Source organism: Moschus berezovskii, chromosome 23 (assembly GCF_049115385.1).
Source record: "Moschus berezovskii isolate FMDL1 chromosome 23, NW_MosBer_1.0, whole genome shotgun sequence".
Lineage (NCBI taxonomy): Eukaryota > Metazoa > Chordata > Mammalia > Artiodactyla > Moschidae > Moschus > Moschus berezovskii.
In genome coordinates this window covers 27,546,567-27,568,718 of record NC_142482.1, presented here as the reverse complement: position 1 = coordinate 27,568,718, position 22,152 = coordinate 27,546,567, and the positions used below count along the sequence as shown (strand labels likewise).

The 22,152-nt window shown below is 56.3% G+C and overlaps 1 protein-coding gene across 1 annotated transcript; it reads left to right on the top strand.

Moving 5' to 3' along the window:
- Positions 1–239: 239 nt before the first annotated feature.
- TFEB (transcription factor EB) lies at positions 240–15,727 on the top strand. The gene is made up of 9 exons (XM_055406237.2): positions 240–408; positions 8,069–8,288; positions 8,384–8,638; positions 9,097–9,174; positions 11,079–11,199; positions 11,288–11,344; positions 12,063–12,138; positions 12,930–13,077; positions 14,641–15,727. The coding sequence occupies exons 1-9, from the start codon at positions 305–307 to the stop codon at positions 15,127–15,129; spliced, it is 1,548 nt and encodes a 515-aa protein (XP_055262212.1). The 5' UTR covers positions 240–304; the 3' UTR covers positions 15,130–15,727.
- Positions 15,728–22,152: the final 6,425 nt, after the last annotated feature.

Sequence of the window (22,152 nt, the reverse complement as noted above, 5' to 3'; positions counted from 1 at the left end):
GTAAGGAGAGATAGAAGCTGGGTGACCACTAGACAGGGCTCCCCCTACCTGGGGCCCCAATATGTAAATGGATGGAGGAATGGAGGGGACCCTTTCCTCAGAAGAAACTAAAGAACAGGAAGAGGAGACTGGGCCAGGGATGCCCCGGTGGGCATGGATGAAGCAGTGGTGAACAGTGACCCAGTGGTGACATCACCCCCACCCGGCCCATGCTTTCACGCTTGCAGAGGCCTCCACACAGCATCCCAGCTTACGTCACAGCAGCTCTGTGGGAGAGGTTCCCCAGCTGCTAAGTCCCACTTGGATGATGGGAAGACTGAGGCTGGGCTTGGACACTGAGTCAGGCCCACGTCTGGAATTCATCTCCGGGCATCCTGCTGCCAAGTTCGCACATCATCTTATGGGCAGGTATGCTGGCTCCTGGGGACCGATCTTATGACACCTCCCTACCCTTAGCTCTCTTTGGGTGCCACCCAAGTGATGCCCCCCAGGCCCCCCGGGGACCCGTGACCGCCTTGATAATCAGGAACGGCCTTGTCCTAAGGCGTGGGGGTTCTGTGGACACTCTTGTTCTGTTTCCTAGTTCATTAGGCCTGCCTTTGCCAGGTCCTCTGCCAGAGGGGGGCCTCCGAGAAGTTAAAACAACCCCCAGTCCTGGAATCTTCCTCTCTCTTCCCTTCCCAAGGCTGAGAGGTTACCCAGGAGGTCGTGGGGTCCATCCCCCTGCCTCCGGGAGCCTCAGCACCTGTTCAGGAGGCCTTCCTTTAGTGATTGGTTTGATTTCCCCTCTGCCACAACTGGTGGTTCGTAACAGACTGGATCAGAAGAAAACTTCTTCCGACCGCAGAGGCGTAGAACGTAATAAATGGCTTAACCAGGCACCCTGGCCTCTGAGAGTCCACACTTTGTTGTTTCAGCCGCCAGACATAATGTTTTTTCCTAGGAATACAGGAAATTATCTCTGCCCTTTAAGGAAGGGCAGAATTTTTTCTGCTTGTGTTTGAGGATTCCAGACCATTCCCTTGTCCCAGGCACCCTCTGGCCCCTGAGCTAGATGAAAGAGATCAGCTGCTGAAACCCTTTGATTGGAGTGGGGCTTCTTCAGTGGGAATCCTTAAAATAAAATGTGACCACCTTGCCCCAAGTGCAGGACCAGGGCCAAACTCTAAGCCCTGGGATTAAGGTGGTAGAGTCAGACTGCCAGCATCCAGCCTAGCTGCTCATTAGCTCTGCGACCTTTGGCAAGTGACAAACTCTCTGTACGAGATTCTTCATCTATAAAGAGGGGGGTGGGGAGGATAGTACTGGTACTCATATCATAAAGTGATTGTGATAATAATTAATAAATAAGATGCATTTAAGCATACCTGGTGCCTAAACATATCCAACATGTTTGTCCATAAGCATTAGTTTATTTTTCCTCATTAGAAAGATATACATGTTCATTACAGGAAAAGAACAGCATTCCAAAAGGTAAAAAGAAAGAAAAAATTGTTCATGATTTCATCATCCAAAGAAGTCCGTAATATTTTAGTTTATTTCCTCCCAAGAGGTTTCTTTACACATATTTTACACAATGATGATCAGATTTTATATATAACTTTGCATACTACTCTTTGTCACTTGACATATCCCTGTGTTACTTATTATAAACACAACATTCCATAAGGAGGAACACAACCTTTTTTCTTTTTGGACCCTGTGTCTTGTGGGATATTAGTTCCCCAACCAGGGATTGAACCTGGGAACCTGGGTCTTCAGCAGTGAAAGTGCAGAGTCCTAACCAGTGGGACCTCCAGAGAATTCCAGAACGCAACATAATTTAACCTTCCTATTGCTGGACATTGAGATTATTTTTAATTTTTCTCTATAGAATGTGATGGACACTTTATGCATAAAAGCCTTTTCTGTATTTGAGACTTCTTCCTCAAGCTAGTGGATATTTTTAAAGGCTTTGCTACCAAGCTACCCTTGGGCAGTGGTGTTGAAGCTGCCTGGTACCAAAGGCATTTTAAAGTCATAGCCACACTTAGGTGGATGGGGGGAAGGGCAATTTGTTCAACTCTTCTTTTACATTCTTTAAGGTCTGCCCTCGTTCTTATGTAAAATTTTAATGAAAGTATGACACACTTAGAGAAAAGTGTGCAAATTGTTGAGTGAGCATCTGGATGCATTTTCATAAACTCGATACTCCCATGTCACCAATACCCGCGTCAAATTACAGAACATTCCTAGTCCTCCCAGCCCCCACCCCAAGCTGTCCTGTGTCACCTCCTCTTCACTCCCACCAAGGGTAACCAGGATCCTGAATTGTAACATAAAAGATTTGTTTTACCTGTTTCTGAACCGTAGGTATATTAATCACTCTGTATGCCTGTTTGGCTTCTTCTGTTTGCTGTTACGTCTGTGAGAGTCATCTGAGTTGTGTTTAGAAATAGTTGGTTCACTCCCATCGCTAAGCAGCATTCCAGGGCATGGAGATATCACCTCTTTATCCATCTTCCTGTTGATGGACATTTGAGTGGTGTCCAGTTTTGGCCACTATCTATAGCGCTGCTGTGAACATTCTAGTCCGTGTCCTCTGGTGCCCACAGGGATGCTTTTCTGCTGGGCAGACACTTAGGCATGGAGTTGCTGGCTCTTGAGGCTCTGTGTTTTCTGCCTCCTGCTCCTATTTTTTCAAAGATCACCTGGAAGGAGAAGTCCCCAAGGCAGTTCAGGCCCCGCACTCAATTGAAGGGATGTGCCTCGGCTCAGGGCTGTTTGCGGGGCCCTTCAGGAAGATCACATTCCCCTCTGAAGGCTGGTGTCTGGGGCTGTAGGGGAACCTGAGTTGGGCCCTGGGTGCTGGCATGTGACTTCTGACCCTGACCTGTGCTTCCGGAGGCCACTCGGTGTGTTCACCCAGGATCCTCAGCTGGCCTAATAACCACTGCGCTGAGCAAGGCAGGGCTTGGGCCAGGTTCCAGGTGACCTGGGGGATCCCACCTGTGGACATGATTGGAAGCTGGTTGGGCCCCTCACAAACCCCTAGAAAATGCCTTCCTTCCTTTCCCCTTGTTTTTAAAGAATCACAACAGAGACTTCCTTGGTGGTCCAGTGGTTAGGAACCTGTGCTTCCATGGCTAAGGGTGCAAGTTTGACCCCTGGTCAGGGAATTGGGATCGTGTATGCCTCATGCTGCGACCACACACACACACACACACACACACACGTGAATCATACAAGTAGCACATTTTCATGATCCTAAGAGTTAACTGCTTTGTAAGTGGGATGAGAAACTCTAAGAATCCCTCTTTGCCCCTCCCACCCCACTGCTCTTCCCCAGAGGTAACCTCAGTGAACAGTTTGGATGCTGGGGGCCCAGTGAGTGCATAAAGAGTGGCAGCTGTGAATCAGGCTGCCTGGTTCAAACTGTATGTGATTTAGGACCAGTGACTTCACCTTTCTGCGCCTCAGTTTCTTCCTGGAAATTGAGGGACAATACCAGTAGTCATTGGCTCGGGTCATTGTGAAGAACAGATGAGTTAATATTTGAAAAACATCTAGCGCAGCCCTGACCATTGGTAAGCATTCAGGAAGCATCCTGATTCTTCCAGTCTTTTCTACACATTTATTTATTTCCTGCCTCAGTGGGCTCTGACTGTACATTTTATCCTGCAGTTTGCTTTGTCCACTCAATGCTGTGTCTCTGAGATCTTCTTCCTGATACCTGAGACCTTCCTGTCCTGGGACCCTCTTTCTACTTGCCTCTCCTCACTGATTTCTCCCCATCTTTCCCTTCCCTCTGTCCGCATCTTTCCTCGGGAAAGGTTCTGACCAGCTGTTCATACTAAGGTGTAAATGACCGACAAGGGAGGCCCCCACACAGGCTGGTGTGAAAACAGCTCTGGCCCCTGACCAGAGAAGGGCACTGCTTCAGAGAGGAGCCAGGATCCACCCATTATTGAACGCCTAAGGGCTGTTAGGGGCTTCCCTGGTGGCTCAGAGGTTAACGCGTCTGCCTCCGATGCGGGAGACCTGGGTTCGATCCCTGGGTCGGGAAGATCCCCTGGAGAAGGAAATGGTAACCCACTCCAGTATTCTTGCCTGGAGAATCCCATGGATGGAGAAGCCTGGTAGGCTACAGTCCACGGGGTCACAAAGAGTCGGATATGACTGAGCGACTGAACAGAACAGAACAGAAGGGCTGTTAGCCTGAAGAAGGAAATGGCAACCCACTCTGGTATTCTTGCCCGGAGAATCCCATGGACAGAGGAGCCTGGCGGGCTACAGTCTGCGGGGTCGCAGAGTCAGACATGACTGAACGACTCACACACACAAGGGCTGTTAGGTGAGTTCTGCACACTCGCTGTGTCTCCTAGAATCCTCACAGCAATCCCATGAGGCAGGTGCCATTATTGGCTCCATTTTCACCAAGGAAGACACCAAGGCACAGAGAGGTTGAGTGGCTTTCCCGACGTCACCCAGCCAGGATGGGCAGAGCAGGCACTTTGGCTGCCTCCGTTGGACGGAGGAGCCCATTTTGGTCACAACTAAACTAGAACCCAGACTCAGCTTAGAGGCAGGCTCCCAGTGTTACTGAGTTATGCACGGTGGACCCTTTCCAGGCCTGGCAGGTCTGAGGTCAGATGTTGGGGAGGGTCTGGGGCATTTTGGATTTCCTGTGTCCCTCCTCTCAGCCCCTCCTGATCAGACTGGGTGGCTGAGAGGCTGTGAGTGAGTGGCTCTCAGGCGCTGAGTGAGCACGAGTGCTTTGGGGCTTGGTGGGGAGGGGAGCCTAGAGGCAACGAGAGCCACTACCATCTGTGCCCTCTCTGGGACCACCCCATCTGCCCTTGGATCCCCTCACCCCTCAAGTCCTACCCTAAACTCCACACCCATCCCACTGAGCCACACCACACCCAGAGCAACCCAGGCGGGGAGCTGGGGTGGGCAGAGGATGGGCTGGGACTCAGCGAGTGGCAGCAGTTCTGTGGGGGGGTGACAGCTTTGGCAGTGGGGGTGGAGGTGGGAGAGCCACCCTCTGTCAGAGGACAGGGGACAGGCTAAGGCGTCTGACACCCTCTGATACACAGTCACCTCGCGGTTTGCAATTCAGCATCCTCTCCCCAAGGCTCTCCTAGACGCCACGGGGGATTCCTGCGTCCATTTTACAAATGAGCAAACTGAGGCTGGCACAGCCAGTGAGAGGCTTAGCCGGGGCCGGAGCCCAGGTTCTCGCCCAGCCCTTTGTCAGAGAAACAAGGGGCTCGTTCTCCCCGAGTCCCCCCGGGGCCGGCTGGCACTGCCAGGCCCAGTGTCTGCATCGCCTCACCGCCCGCTGGGGGCAACTGAAGTCAGATTGTTCCTGCTCACTGCTTGTGTGAGCAGGCAGGGGGTGCAGCTGTGAGGGGAGTGGGCCGGGGTCAGAGCCTGTGAGGTCTGCAAGGCTGTAGTTGGGGAGGAGGGCCAAAGACAGGCTACCCCTCTGTGGGAGCACAGGACAGCTGTGTCCCTGCCACAGGACGGAGGAGGCAGAGAAGGGAGGCATCTGCCCCTTTCTCCATGGCGACTGTCCTGCTGGGAGCCGGCCAGAGACCCCTGGGGCTGAAGCAGCCTCTTCAGGAATTCCTAGCCTAAGGGGGCAGAAAAGCGAGGAAGGGAGATGAGGTAATGGCCACTGACTACTCAGCCCTCAAGGTGGACAGAGCTGCTCCACTTTATAGGGCAGGCTGCAGGGTGGTTAGAGGGAGCCCTGGCCTGGGGTCAGGTGGCTGGGGCTCCATTCCTGGCCCCGGATCAACCAGACGTGCAACCCGGGACAAATGCCTTCCCAGCTCTACATGGAGAGATGACGGTCTGCAGAACCCCCACGCCCGCCCACGATGGGCCGGGGAGCCAGACTGGCATGCACTGGGTCCCGGCTCTGTTCCCGCTGCAGCATGCTTACCCTCCCTGTGCCACTGTCTCTCCTTATCTGTAGGAGAATACTAACCAAAGCTACCAGAGGGGCTGTTTGAGGTGAAAGTGTCTGGAACCCTGCCCAGCACATAGGACGCAGATTATTATTAGTTCCACGATCTGGTGATTTTCACTGAATATTCGCCAACATCTGCTCAGTTGTCTCTGACTCTTTGCGGCCCCATGGGTTGCAGCCCGCCAGGCTCCTCTGCCTCTGGAATTTTCCAGGCAAGAATACCGGAGTGGGTTGTCATTTCCTTCTCCAGGGAATCTTCCCAGCACAGGGATTGAACCCATGCCTCCTGCATCGGCAGGTGGGTTCTTTACCACTAGTGCCACCCAGGAAGCCCGTATTTACCAGTACCTTCCTCAAGTGCCAACGGAGTCTGATGTCTGGCACTCGGCAGAACACGTCAGCCTGTACTGCTTTCCCCTGTCACCCCCAGGTGTATGGGGTTCATTCTTAGGACCGTGGGGTGCAGCTCTGGCCTCTGGTCTACACTGTGGCTGACCCACCAGTATTGTGCTGATCCACCACTTACCTACTCAGTTTACCAAGCGCCCTCGCTGCGCCCAGGGAGGACGAGGTGCCCTGAAGCGACCCTCTCTATGCAGGGTTACAGTGACCCAGGGACTTGCCTTTCGCACTTACTGGACTATGGATGCCACGAGCTCAGGGCCTACAGCTGGCTCAGTGCTGGATGGCCAGTGCTGGTTCATAAATAGTAAACATTCCCTGTATACACTTGTAGAGGCCTGAGGCACAGCAGTGCACAAGACAGACAAAATGCCTGCCCTGGGGGGAGTTTGCATTCTTGCTGAGAGATAGAGGATGAATTGAAATAACTAAGGAAAAATGTGTGATATTTAAGATGGTGATAAGTGACATGGAGAAACATAAAACAGGGAAGGGGCATGGAGCTGGTGGTGGGGTGCTGGTTTTGCAATGTTAAATAGGGTAGGAGGTGACACACTTGAGTGGTGGGGGTAAAGGAGTGAGCCAGGGTGGTATCGGGGGATGGGTACCCCAGGCAGCGGGAAGCGCAGGTGCAAAGGCCCTGAGGCAGGAAACATGCCTGGTGTGTTTGAGGCATTAGGTGTGGCTGGAACAGGTGGAACAGGGAGGAGAGTAGGAGGTGATGGGGTCACAGGAGACCATCAGGTGGGGACAGATCAGAGAGGGCTTTTTATGGGAAGGACTTCGGCTTTTACACGGAGAGAAATGGGAACCATGGCGAGTTCTGAGCCGAAAGAGAGACAGTCTCTAACTTAGGTTGTAACCGGATCCGTCTAATTATCGAGTTGCAAGTAGAATGTCGTGGGGCCAGCTGGAGGTTAGGAGGCACCGTCAGGAAGCCAGGTAAGGCATGGCAGAGGCGGGGCCCTCCCTGCGGGCAGTGAGGTGGTAGCAGAGGAGGATGTATTTGAGGTCATATCTGGCAGGCTTACCAAGCGGCATGCGAGAGAGAAAGGGGTCAAGACTGACTCCAGATTTGGGGCGCTGACCCACTAGAACAAATGAAGGGAGCATGAACGAATCTCTGGCCCAAGAAACCAGCAGACTTGGATTTAAGTCTCAGCTTTGCCATCCACTTGCTCAGTGACCTTGAGCAAATCTCCCATGCCCCCTCCCGCTCCTGTGAAATGCTGTCACCTTTGTCCTGGTCTCTTCTCCGAGAGCCTTTGTTTTGCTTGTTTTTGTTGTTGTTTTGTGTTTGTGTTTGGCCGCACCATGTGGTTTGCAGGATCTTAGTTCCCAGACCAGGGATTGAACCCGGGACCCCTGCGGTGGAAGTGTGGAGTCCTAAGCACTGGACTACCAGGGAAGTCACAAGAGACATTAGAGACATGGGTTCGATCCCTGGGTTGGAAAGATCCCCTGGAGGAGGGCATGGCAACCCACTCCAGTATTCTTGCCTGGAGAATCCCCGTGGACAGAGGAGCCTGGTGGGGTACAGACCATGGGGTCGCACAGAGTCGGACATGACTGAAGCGACTGAACACAGTTCCCAGACCAGGGATTGAACGCCTGGAGTCCTCACCACTGGACTGCCAGGGAAGTCCCAAGACCCCGTGCAAGTTGCAGGGACCCCTGCCTCACTGCCCTGCCCCCTCCTGTCCGCAGGGAACCAGCAGCCGCCATGGCGTCACGAATCGGGCTCCGCATGCAGCTCATGCGGGAGCAGGCGCAGCAGGAGGAGCAGCGGGAGCGCATGCAGCAGCAGGCCGTCATGCATTACATGCAGCAGCAGCAGCAGCAGCAGCTGGGGGGGCCGCCCACCCCAGCCATCAACACCCCCGTCCACTTCCAGTCTCCGCCACCAGTGCCCGGGGAGGTGCTGAAGGTGAGGCCTGGGGCTCGGGCTGGTCCCCTCCACCCCCTGCCCCGGTCCCTCAGAGCTCCGGCCTGGAATCTTTTGCCTCCTTCCCCCTCTCCCAGGTGCAGTCCTACCTGGAGAACCCCACCTCCTACCACCTGCAGCAGTCCCGGGACCAGAAGGTGCGGGAGTACTTGTCTGAGACCTACGGGAACAAGTTTGCCGCCCACATCAGCCCCGCCCAGGGCTCCCCAAAGCCCCTGCCAGCCGCCTCCCCAGGCGTGCGGCCCGCACACGTGTTGTCGTCCTCAGCTGGCAACAGTGCTCCCAACAGCCCCATGGCCATGCTGCATATCGGCTCCAACCCCGAGCGGGAGGTGAGTGAGGAGCTGGCCCGTGCCTGTCACCAGAAGAGCTGGGGCCCCATGCTGTGCTCCTGCGGCTCCTAGTCTAATGGCAGAGGCAAGGCCCTGCCCTCAGGGAGCCCCAGTCTCCCAGGAGAAACATCATCCCTAGTTCGGAAAGCTCTGCTAGGAAGAAACAAGAGACTCATACCGGAATGCCCAGCACACCTGCAAAGCCATGTCCTGAAAGAAGGTATAAAGCAATCTCCCTGGGCAACTTGGCTCCTTAGGAAGCGCCCTAACCTGGGCTTGGGGCCTGGGGAACCCGGACAGCTCGTCATCTCTTTGGGCCTGCTCCTTTATCCCCAGATGAGCCGGTGGGTGAGGTGGGCTCCAAGGGCCCTCAGGTCAGTGGCTGTCCAGTTCCCCTTTCCCTCTGCCTTTCTCCAAGTGCCTTCTCCCACAAAGGGACTTTTTTTTTTCTGTTTCAGTTTGATGTCATTGACAACATTATGTGTCTGGACGATGTCCTGGGCTTCATCAATCCTGAAACTCAGATGCCCAACACGGTACTGCTGGCCAGGGCGGGGTGGGTGTGTCAGGGGGAGGGGCAGAGGCCCCCCAAGAGCCATGACCCAGGAGAGAACTAGAGACAGGGTCCTCACCTGGGCGGAGATGGTGTCTCGCTGTAGAGATGAGAGTCGCCTCCATCCAACCATGTGATGAGGGCCCAGGCCTGGCAGAATTGTGCATCCAGAGACACGTCCCTTAGCCTGTGTGTGTGGTAGGGCTTCAGTGGGGAGGGGTGTCTGGGGAAGGCTACCCATGTTGGGACGGGGGCGGGGCCACTGGTGCTGAGGGGAGCAGTGTGACTCCAGGAAGGCCTGGAGCTGATGAGTTCCTTTGGGATATGGGGCTTCTTTTCTCTACGGTAAAGAATCCACCTGCAATGCGGGAGACCTGGGTTCGATTCCTGGGTTGGGAAGATCCCTGGAGAAGGGAAAAGCTAGCTACCCACTCCAGTATTCTGGCCTAGAGAATTCAATGGACTGTATAGCCCATGGGGTCGCAAAGAATCAGGGTCGACTGAGCGACTTTCACTTTCACTCCTCTACCAAGGGCTTCCCTGGTGGCTCAGATGGTAAAGAATATGCCCGCGATGCAGAAGACCTGGGTTCAATCCCTGGGTTACGAAAATCCCCTGGAGAAGGGAATGGCGACCCACTCCAATATTCTTGCCTGGAGAATCCCATGGACAGAGGAGCCTGGTGGGCCACAGTCCATGGGTTCCCAAAGAGTCGGACACGACTGAGCCACTCACACACATGCACACACCTCTACTAAGCCTGGGGCCCAGCTGAGCACAGGCCTGTGCCCCTTCCTCGGAGGGGGAAGTGCTATCAGGCCTGCTTGGTCCCCTGCCTCCAGCAGCCTCTTAGCAGCATTCATGGTCCAGGCTTCCCCTACAGGTTCCTGGGTGGGTGGGAAGGGGCCAGGCTTAGAATCTAGATGCCTATCTTTGGCTGTGACCCTGGGAAGTCCCTTCACTGTTCTGAACCCCTGGGGATGGCGCCTTCTACCCACAGGATGGTGGGCAAATTAGATAAGGCAAGACATTGGGGGCGAGTTCTGTGCAACGGGCGACAGGTATTTACATTGAACAGGTGAAACTGGGGCATCTTCTCCCCCTTTTTTGGGGCTCCATGAACCTTAGCTGCTCACTCCCGCCCTTGGGGCCCCGGCCCTTGACACTGTGGGAAGTCAGGGAGTCAGTCCTCCATGACCGCCGCCCTGGTGCCAGTGCCCAGTGGCTCAGCAGGACGGGAAGCCTGCTGCTGCCAGCAGGGCCGTGGAGGGCTGGGAGGGGAGAGGGCAGGGCACAGCGTCTGGCCCTGTCAGTGGTTCCCTCTGTACCCTGCAGGATTCTGGGCCTGTGATTTTGCTTTTCGTGAACATGTGGTGGGAGATCTTACCAGAGCTCAGATCTGTTCCTGTGGGGCCCCCGTGTAACCCCTCAATGGCTGCCTGTCGCCAAGCACCAGGGTCTCTGCGAGTGGAACCTGCCCTCCCTGGTCCCCCAGCATCGCCCGCATCACGCTCTGCGCTCCGGCAGCTCCAGCTGGAGCTCACGCAGGCTCCTTCTGGTCTGCTTCTCTGCTCAGCCACCCCCTGCCCGTGGTGCCCTTCCTCACCACGCCCTCTGGAAACCTTCCAGAAACTCCAGATTAGGTGCCCCTCCCCCGGGCTTCTACAGGCCCTATCTCCCCTCCCGCCACTGCTTCCGGCAGCACTGGCTGGCTGCTCGCTGAGGGCAGGAGCTGCCTCTTCTTTAGCTCTGGACTCTGCCTGGACTCTGACCCCAGCGCAGCCGCTGTCCCGGGGAATCGCTGTTCCTGGGGCGATGGGCCCTGGGGAGAGCCCCCCGCGGAACAGGGGCCGCTCACCGAGTCTTCCTCCCCGCCTCTTCCTGCAGCTGCCCCTGTCCAGCAGTCACCTGAATGTGTACAGTGGAGACCCCCAGGTCACCGCCTCCCTGGTGGGCGTCACCAGCAGCTCCTGCCCAGCCGACCTGACGCAGAAGCGGGAGCTCACAGGTACCGCCCCGCTGCCTCCTGCTGCGCCCCCATCCCGGCTGTGTCTCCCCAGCGCCTCCCCTCCCAGCTCTCCCCTCCTGTTCTCCAGATGCCGAGAGCCGGGCCCTGGCCAAGGAGCGGCAGAAGAAAGACAATCACAACCTCAGTGAGTCTCCCCTGCCCTCTTCCTCCTCTCACCTGGGCTGGCTCCAGAGCTACCCTCTGACCTGCAGCTTCTCGGAAGGATTCCTTACTTGAGGCCTTAAAATACTGGCATTGGCGTGCCTGGATTCAGCCTCATCCCACCAGGCCTTTCTGGGGGTGGGGTGGAGGGGGAGGCACTCCAGGGAAGAGATATTCATGAAATTCCCAGAACTTCAGAGGGAATGAGTTTATCAGATTGTTTTCTTTAGGGCGTGGAGCCTTCTGAGCCTTCTGGAGAGAGGCCTCTCCAGGCAGCTGTGTCTGCTACAGTCTTCCCCTCCTTAACCATGTCTGGCCTGCCCCCAACCCCCTGACCCCCACAGCCACCCCATTTGGAGGTGGTGGTTATTCAGTTGCTCGGTCGTGTCCTACTCTTTGAGACCCCACAGGCTGCAGCGTGCCAGGCTTCCCTGTCCTTCACCATCACCCAGACAGAGCTTGCTCAAACTCATGTCCATTGACTCAGAGATGCCATCCCACCATCTTGTCCTCTGTCATCCCCTTCTCCTCCTGCCCTCAGTCTTTCCCAGGGTCTTTTCAATGAGTTGGCTCTTCGCCCATGTAGTTGGTCACCCATTCCTTCCCAGAAGGACTAAGGCGTCCCTCCTTGGGCTGGACCCTTCTTCCCAGGTGGGGTCCTCATCTCCCTAATTGTTTCCCCTGATATTTGTTGCTTCTAGTTGAAAGGCGACGGAGGTTCAACATCAATGACCGCATCAAGGAGCTGGGCATGCTGATCCCCAAGGCCAACGATTTGTGAGTGGATTTCCTGGAGGAAGGGGAGGGGAGGGCAGCAGCTCACAGGTATTATCTGCTGGTTGCCAGGGGGAAGGGATGGGAAGAGAATCCCCTTTTGCTTCTTAAAGATCTTATCATCCGTTTGGGAAAAGAAGAACCTTCCATCCCCCAACAAAGAAAGGCTCAAGACAGGAAGTAGTAGTCCAGGTCCCAGAAGTAAGGGTGGGGGGTCAGGGTGGCTTCCTGGAGGAGGACTCATGCTAGGAAAGTTTGCTGAGGCCACCAGACTGGTGCAGAGGTGGTCTGGAGACAGGAGTTGTGACGGTCGAGAACAGGTGTGGGTGTTGGCGGCAGGAATGGGAGGCCTGGGGAAGGAGGCTGCTCCGAATTGCCTGGTTCCTGGGATTGCAATGCAGGAGACCTGAGTTCCCTCCCTGGATTGGGAAGATCACTTGGAGAAGGGAACAGCTACCCACTCCAGTGTTCTTGCCTGGGAAATCCCATGGACAGAGATGCCTGGCGGGCTACAGTCCATGGGGTCACAAAGAGTCGGACACTGAGCGACTAACCCTTTCACTTGGGATTAACGAGGTGGGTGGTGGCACCCACCGACTTGGGAGGGCCCATTTGCAGATAGAGATTGGCTCCTCCATAAATAGGGGTTGGTTAGGTCTGGGGTTTGGGGCACAGTTGGGACAGGCGACATCCACTCTGAAACCACAGCAGGGTTTTACGTCCCCCCCCGAAGCTCCTGGCCAATCCTAGCCCCCTTCTCTGAGCATGAGCCTCTGATTCTGCCTGGCCTGCAGGGACGTGCGCTGGAACAAGGGCACCATCCTCAAGGCTTCTGTTGACTACATCCGGAGGATGCAGAAGGACCTGCAGAAGTCCCGGGAGCTGGAGAACCATTCTCGGCGCCTGGAGATGACCAACAAGCAGCTCTGGCTCCGTATCCAGGTTTGGGTCTTGAACCTGGCTCTCTCGGGTGGCTCTGACTCCTGACCCCTGGCCTGAGTCCTGACCCCAGGGGCAGTGCTTACACTCCTGAAGTTGGAGGTGGAGGGATGATCCCCATGGTCCGGGAAGGAGGACATATCAGTCAGGATGTTATTGTTGGGTAACAAACAATCCCCAGCAACTTTAAGCAGCAGATGTCAGCTGGAGGGTCTGCTCTGTGAGATTCATTTTAGGATCCAGGCTGGTGGATAGCACATCTAGTGCTGATTTTTAAAGCCTCATGTCACTCTTAGGGTTGCTTCTGCTCACATTTCTTTGATCAATGCAAGCACATGTCTACACCTAACTTCAAGGGGGCAGGAAAGGATAAACCTACCTCTGTGGGAGGCAGAGAGCTGGAATTACTTGGCGGGGAGTGCCCACAGTGAGCCAGAGAAAGAACAAAGGCTTGGGAAAGTCCGTGCTACCACATAGAGCCACGTAGCCCTGGCTCTGTTGTTGAAGGCCTTTTGTCTTCTTTGGGCCTGACACTGGTCACCTATATAAAGGGTGATTGGCCAGCAGCTTCAAAGATTTTCTATTTCTTATGGTAGATAATACGATTCACATTGTAATCCAGCACACATAGTCAGCTCAAAGTGAAAAAAAAATCAAAGTTTCATGAAAGAACCCTCATCCTTAATAGATGCAATGCAGTCTATCATTTCTAGTCTAGTCTAGTCTCCGTTCCGTTCCGTTCCGTTCCGTTCCGTCGCTCAGTCGTGTCCGACTCTATGCGACCCCGTGGACTGTAGCCCACCAGGCTTCTCCGTCCATGGGATTCTCCAGGCAAGAATACTGGAGTGGGTTACCGTTTCCTTCTCCAGGGGATCTTCCCGACCCAGGGATCGAACCCGGGTCTCCCTCATTGGAGGCAGACGCTTTAACCTCTGAGCCACCAGGGAAGCCCCTAGTCTAGTCTAGGCAAGTCTATTTCAATTAAAAAAAAAAAAAGCTGGTCAAGGCTCAATTCCCAACCCACTAATGAGTTGCGACTTGTAGCTGGAAAACATGCTGGTGAAGACTCTAGAGCTGCCCTATGCTTGCTCCCAGCTGAGATATTTTGTGGTCTTGGGTGCCACAAAGGGAGGGTCAAGGGCGGCAGCGGATTCTCAGGGGTGGGCGCCTCCAGCCTCTGTCTGTCCCGCCTGCAGGAACTGGAGATGCAGGCTCGGGTGCACGGCCTGCCCACCACCTCACCCTCCGGCATGAACATGGCCGAGCTGGCCCAGCAGGTGGTGAAGCAGGAGCTGCCCAGCGAGGAGGGCCCGGGGGAGGCCCTGCTATTGGGGGCCGAGGTCCCCGACCCCGAGCAAAATATATAGCTGGTCAAGGCTCAATTCCCAACCCACTAATGAGTTGCGACTTGTAGCTGGAAAACATGCTGGTGAAGACTCTAGAGCTGCCCTATGCTTGCTCCCAGCTGAGATATTTTGTGGTCTTGGGTGCCACAAAGGGAGGGTCAAGGGCGGCAGCGGATTCTCAGGGGTGGGCGCCTCCAGCCTCTGTCTGTCCCGCCTGCAGGAACTGGAGATGCAGGCTCGGGTGCACGGCCTGCCCACCACCTCACCCTCCGGCATGAACATGGCCGAGCTGGCCCAGCAGGTGGTGAAGCAGGAGCTGCCCAGCGAGGAGGGCCCGGGGGAGGCCCTGCTATTGGGGGCCGAGGTCCCCGACCCCGAGCCACTGCCAGCTCTGCCCCCCCAGGCCCCACTGCCCCCTCCAGCCCAGCCGCCCCAGCCACCATCCCCATTCCACCACCTGGACTTCAGCCACAACCTGAGCTTTGGGGGCGGGGGCAACGAAGGGCCCCCGGGCTACCCCGAACCTCTGGGGCCAGAGCATGCCTCCCCGTTCCCCAACCTGTCCAAGAAAGATCTGGACCTCATGCTCCTAGACGACTCCCTACTCCCGCTGGCCTCCGACCCACTCTTCTCCACCATGTCCCCTGAGGCCTCCAAGGCCAGCAGCCGCAGGAGCAGCTTCAGCATGGAGGAGGGCGACGTGCTGTGACCTGGGCGACAGGGGCGGGCCTGGGGGCTGGGAGGGCCAGGGCCACCGACCCCCACCCTTCAGGCTGCACTTGTGTGTGAAGTAGCCCCTGCCTGGCCTCACTCCTCCCGTCGGCCCCCTGACCCCGTGTGGACTTAGTGCCCGCTTGGCAGCCTGTGGGTTGGAAGCCCCCCACCCAGGGGCAGCCCTCTTCACGGGGCTGGGCAGGAATAGGCCTTCAGCCCGGCTCCTCCCAGAGGTAAAATTGTGAGGGCAAGGCGAGGTGGGGGGCGCAGAGCAGGGACAGGGTGTGCTGGAGGTAAAAAGACATTCTACCTTCGAGCCTGGTCCCCCCACCAGTAAAGGAGGACTCGTTGGAACCAGGGGTCCAGAAGTTCCTTCCTGGAGGCATGGACTGGTCCAGGGGTGCCCAGGCTTGCCTTTCTGGCACTCCCCCCACCCCCCTTTGGTGCTAACAGCTCTCCTCCAGATGGTGTGAGGGCGGGGGTGGCCAGAAGAGGGGGCGCTGGGTTCAAGTTAGAATGTGGGGTCACTGCTGGAAGAGCAGCTCCCCTCAAGGCTCCCCACTTTGTGCCTTTAGTAAACACTGTGCTTTGTACCCGCTTGTCCTGTGTCTTTGGAGGCGGTCTGGGGGCCAACAGACGCCGGGGAGGAGTCAACCCAATGGACTCACAGTTCAAATGCCCCTGAAGGGCATCAGGGATGGGGGATACAGGCAGAAGAGACTGAGTCCATCGCCTGATTTCCCCAGCTCCCTAGCAGGGCCCCGTGGAAGCTGGAGATGTAGCCTTACTTAGGGGTCTTGGGTGCTTCTGGGGGCTGTGTCCCTCCCCATGGCCACAAGGTGGCGCTGCCGCCCCGCTGGTCTCACCTCCTGCTGAGGCCTGAGTTGGCTGAGCCAGGTGACTGGGAGACCCTGTTGCTTGGAAACCAAGTCTACAGCTCCTGGGCATTGTGGGCCCAGACTACCCCTGGCCAGGGACGGTGGGCACGTTTCTCCTGTCCCCACCTCCAGTTCTTTCCTCTCCATAGGTGGGCTGCCTGCTCTGTGGGGGCAAGGCCCAGGACAAGCTCCCTAGCTTATGAGGGGCTCTGCCCTGTGGGTTAAGGGAAAGAGGGACCCATGTGAACTACAGTTGGAAGGAGGTGGCACCAGGGCGAAGGTTCTGCTCCAGCACCCTCAGGCATTGAGACCCCCCCCCTCCGCAAACCCTTTCCTCTCTGGGCTAAAGGCTCCCTCATCCCACAATAGTTCCCGGGGGGCCTCTGCTCTGGGGCTTTATGACCTCACTCAGGGTGGAGAAAATGGGCTTAAGGCAGAGAGGGGTGAGGGGGTGTGTCTCTTGAGCCCAGGGTGTCTGGGGAAAGGGAGGTGCCAGGCTTTGCCCGCCTCTCCCTCGGCTTCCCACAGTCTCTTCAGGCAAAGATCAAAATGGCTTCCCCCTCTTGGGGCCCTGTGAGGACAACAGGGCCTAATTAAAAAAAAGAAAAAAATCCCAGGATGAAAATGGCTAAGAGGGCAATTTCCTCCTTGCAGAACGGGAGATCAAATCAACGTTGGAGCAATTAACGGGTGAGGGAGAGGTGGAAAGGGGGCTGGGCGTGTGGGTGCTGATGACGGCCGGCCAGGGATTAATCTCAAGGTCAGATGGAGCTGTGGATGACTTTGTGAGTTGGAGCCCGCACAAGCACCGGCACCTCCTTCCCGTTCCAGGCCCCACCCCACAGCCGGGACCTGCCCACGGCCTGGGAGCCTTTCTTCCCCTGAGGCAGGTCCTGAGCTCTGGCTGGGGGAGGCGTGGGGGGTGTGGGAATCCTCCAAGGCCCTCCTTCAGGCCATTGAGGCTCCCTCCTCCCCCAATCTGTTCTTTCTTTTCACTCTGGGGACTGACTCAGGGGAGTAGAGCGCTGCCCTCCCGCTTCTTCAAGCAGCCCCTCAAGACCACCGTGTCTTCACCTGCCTGCTGGCTTCCTGCCCCGAGGTTCCTTCAGCCTGGCCATCACCTGCAGCTTGGGAAACAGGGTCTGGACGGACCAACGGGCAGTACTGAGGGTGTGAATGGGGGTTCTGCCCACAAGAGGGCGCTCAGAGCCAATCGTGGGCAGTCGCCAGAAAGTGAGCAGTCTCCGCTTGCTTGTGCTTTTCAAGCTACAATCCTACATTTGATTTCAGCAGACACAGAATACCTCCAGAATTTCAGCAAGCCACCAGAAAGTGTTCATGTATCTGAGACTGGTCTGTGCGACCCTTAGCTAGTAGCTGGAATGGAGTCAGTCAACAGTTTCTGACTGCAGGTTATGAACATCTCTGATTAAATAAGAAAAGGATGCTGTCTTCATCCACACTCTTTACATAGTACATGATGCCTTTCCAGACATCAGGCCCATGAGGGGTGAAACTGTAAACAGATGGAGTGGGTGAGGACTGGTGTGAAAGCAGAGATGGACCCGTTGAACCCCCTCATTTCCCAGAGGAAGCCCCCAGCGACTGGAAAGCAAGCAAAACTGTGAAAAGGCAGTGGGGTCTGGGAAGGGCTCCAAGCCAGGTCAGGGAAGGGTGAGCAGCTGCAGCTCCTGTGGGTCCACCATGGAGCCCCAAAGCCAAGCAGGTACCCCGGGCGAGGGTCCTGCCATCCTCCGCTCCACTCCCTCCATCTGCCCATCCCCTGCCAGCTGCCGGCTTCTCATGTCCTGTACTGGGAGGGAGCTGGAATCTGAGGACAAGAAGCAGGCAGACACACTCATCATGGTGTACACACAGGAAGGTGGCTTTCCACCCCTGCCATCCACGGAGCATCTCCCTACTCATTCAGACAGGAAGCCAAGAGTGGACTCCGGGCCCTGCTGAGAATGGGCAAGGGCTGGTGCTGGCTCTCAGCTCCTTTGTACCCACCTCCTTAGCGTTAGGAAGTCTTGGACATCCCACAGCATCTCTCCTCCAAGGCCTGCCCCACCATCTGCAGAACAGGGCCGTCTGGAAGTGGAGTGAAGCCTGGGGCAGGAGGGATGGGGGATCCTGAGTGGGGGGAAAAAGATGGAGCTCAGAATGTTCTTTGGAATTTCTCTTTCCATCACCCACCGGTCCTTTAAATCAGAGGTTCTTCACTGTTTGGAGTCACTGGCTTGGATGAGAGTCTGATATACACTAGGGATCTTCCCTGCCCCAGCCTCCTAAAAAACAAACCCTAAAATCAACCCTCCTGTTCCCAACCCATGCCTTCCTCTACATCTCAAAGCCTGGGTCCCCTCCACACCGCCTGAAGCAGCTAGAAAGAGCCCCTTCAATTCACCCCCTGCCCCTCACTTCCTGAGACCTTTGCCTCTCAGGGTCCAGCCCCCATCCACCTCTCGATCTCCTCCATTCTCATCTTTTTTCTTTGCTCTCTCTTTTCCGAGGGGGGCAGTGGAATTTATACAATATTTAAGCAGCCAGAGCCAAGTCCGGGAAGATATTATTAATGTAAAAGGGACGGGCTGCAAATGCTTTTGGACCTGGTTACAATTAGAGGGTGATTTTTCTAAAGGTCAATGAATTCAGATAATATCCACAGGGGGGAGAGAAATTTAATACCTTTTTAGTGAATTAATTAATTATAATATTATATCGGCTTGGGGTTCTTTTCCAGAGTGATTAAGGGAGCGATCCGTCTTCTGTGAGGCCGGGGAGCAGTGCCTGCCGCCAGCGAGGACCCAGTCTCCGGGCTCAGGATGGGGGCCCTTCCCTCTCCTCTCGCTCCGGCTCTGTCCAGGGAGCTGGAGGGCTGAAGGCAGCAGGGGAAGCAGGCAGGGCTGGGTCTGACTAGGACATGCGGGATGATTGGTGGTGCCCTGTGCCCTCAGCCCGGCTGAGCCTCACGCCATGGCCTGAGAAGCTGAGGTGTGTGTTACAGCCTCCTTCTTTACACTTGGGAGAAACCAAGCCCCAGTGGGTTTAGAGACTGGGCCTAGACCTCACCGTGGGTTAAGACAGACTGGGGTGGTGGAGCCAGCTGGAAATAACAAGAAGGTTTCCCCACCTCCCACACCAGGCCTTCTGGAAAATCTCCCCTGGCCCGTGTAGTTCCCCTTTTAGAAGAAAGAGGCACTTTCAGGGCATCACATGTGCCCAGGCTCTGCTTATAAAATGAAAATGTCCCAGGAGTGCTGATAAGTCAAGCGGCTGTGAGGGCCGCAGAGGAAATAACTAAGATTTCTGTCCCTGGAGGGACCCAAAGCGCTCCTCTCTCACTCCTTCATTCATCCATGTGTTCAATCATTCAGTCACTCAACAAACATTTGGGGCACACCCACTCTTTTTTTCTTCCTTTCATTTTTGGGGGCGTGCCCACTTTGCGCCATCATGGACAGACTGAAACAGTCCTTCTCCAGGCCACGCCTACCCCATCTGGAGCCGCAGGCGCTCATCTGAGCGATGGAGGGTGGGCTGCGGAGACCTCCGTGGTCCCCTGCCACCTGGACGACAGCTCTGGCCTCCAGACTGCACCTAAGGGCAGGAAGGCTGGGAGACAGCGACTGTTCATTCCTTCAGCAAACCCTGAGCACTCCTCACAGCCGGCTCTGTGCCGGGTACCGGGGATGCCCCAGGGGGGTAAGGGACAGTCCCTACTCCCTGGGAGCCGGTCCCCAGACAGCTGGGGGTGACACGTGAACAGCCAAGATGGTTCAGCGAGGGGGTGACAGGAAGACGGGGTGATATCAAACTGAATCACGAGGGACTTGGCTGACAAGGAGAGGGAGGGGGCATTCCAGGCACGAACGGCAAAGGCCACCTGCAGACCAGACGGGCTGGGGGCCCAGGCACTGACCGGAAGACCATTCCACGAGCACAGGTTCTGGGTCCAGGGGCAGATCGCATCGGAACCAAATGGGCCGACGTTGAAATGCAGTCTCTGCCACGGCTTGCTGTGTTAAGGCAGTTGGGGGGCGGGGGTACTTTCTCCTTCAGTAAAGGGATGGCCATCGCTACCACCCAAGGTTATTGTGGGAATTAAAGGAATTGTCGTTCAGTCGCCGAGTCGTGTCCGACTCTGCGAACCCACGGACTGCAGCCCACCCCGGAGTTTTCCCATTTTCCTTAAAGGAATAACCGAAGGGAAACGCCAGGCACAGCATCCTCGCTACCGTCTGGCTGCGGACTTAACTTCCAGGCGGCCCCTAAGGGCTGAGTGGGCCCTGGCTGTGCCCGCAGTCCTGTTTCCTCCCCGCCCCGCGCCGCTGCCCTCCCCTCCCGGCCTGACTGCGCCTCGCGCGCCCTCGCCCCCTTTCCGTGCGCGGCTGGCCGGGAGGGCCTTCCATTGTACTATCTTTGGGCCCTAAATTAAAATTGATGACATCTTGAAATGAGCAGTGAGGGTAATTTTGCTTCTGAGCCTGGATGCTAATGAGGCCCCTTAATGGTGCAAACGCCGAGCTGACGGGTCGTGTGTCACGCGCGGCGGCGAGGGGGGTAATGGCCGCGGTAAGTGCGGGTAATTACACCCTGTCTCGCTGTATTTTGGCAGGCCTGGCGGGAGAGCGGGGGCTCCGTCACCGCCGCCCGGGGCGCCCCCACCCACCGCGGGCCTGACAGCCGGAGATACCCGCCTCCGCCCCGCCAGGCCCCCCAACTCCATCGCCTCCCCGAACCAGGGCCCTGGGGCCCAGCCACCCCTCCACCCCCGTGCACGCACTGTGCAGCAGCGCGCACACACACTTCCACGACTGTGTCTCCTGCAGGCTGGGGACACACCGCAGTGTGAACAGCACCTGCACACACACCCGTGTTCACCCGCTCCCACCCCCGGCACGCCACACCCTGGGAACACACACGGCTTCATGTGCACACCCTCGTGGGGCACACGCATGTGTGCTCACGAATAGTGCGGTCTCTAGTAGTGCGCATGTGCTGGGCAGCTACCGTGTGCGGCTCTCTCTCATCCTCCGCCCTCGCCCCATTTTATGATGCAGACACTGAGCCTCCGGAGATGCGGCCGCTCATCCAGGGTCACACAGCAGACGGAGGCAGAGGCAGGAGTGGAAGTCAGGTCTCACTGTGCCGTCCTGGCACCCACCACGTGTCCTTTTATGTGTCCCTGCCTATACAGTTCTCCGCCGGCAGACACATACACACCTGTACATGCACGTGTGTTTATCACACACAGGTCACAACCTCCATGCACCCAGATACAGCTACCAATGCACTGTGTGGGCATCACCCAGGCACTGTTGACACACAGGCGTGTGAGTGTACTTAGCACACACACACACAGTTACACACACGTGTATATGTGCTTGGATCATACACTGTTCGCACTCCAGGGGCCTGTAGGCTGCCACTCATGCAGCTGCTCCAGGTTCTGGCACCTCACTTTCTAACGAAGGGGAAATGAGTCCTACTTACCTCCGGAATAGTTAGCTCTTGTCAAGGCGTAATGATAACTACACAAAGGTGTGTGACGTGTGCTCCTACAACACCCCTGCAGAAATACACACTGGGTGCACACACAGACATTGTACACAGGCACGCACATTCTGAACATATGTTATCTGAGTTCTTCGAGGAGACTAGGTAACTTGTCCAGAGTCAGGAAGGGGTGAGGCAAGAGGAGAGGAGGGCCTGGAAATTCCAGGTGGGGAGCAGCAAGTGTCTGAAATAGAGCAACAGATGGGGAAACACCCTGGGGGCTTTCCTTGATACACTGTAACAGTTTCCAGATAATGAGGGAGGGGAGAAGCCTCTGGAGGGGGTTTCTGACCTAATTGCTGCGTCTCTTGTGGGGACACCAGGGACCTGGTGGGGGTGGGGTGACTGGCACTTCCCAAAGATGCTGGAGCATCTTCACCTGTTCCTCCTCCCCCCATCAAGGACCAGATAGGGAAGGGGCAGTTCATCCTGAGAATCCCGTCCCTGGAAACCAGACCTGGCTCCCTGGAAAGGGACCAGAGGGGGACTAAGGAGGGCCACAAGGTGCAGGAGGAGGCCATGAGGGGCAGTGAGCAAATCTCTACGCCTAGAACTGAAGCCAGCATGGCTGCACCCCAGGG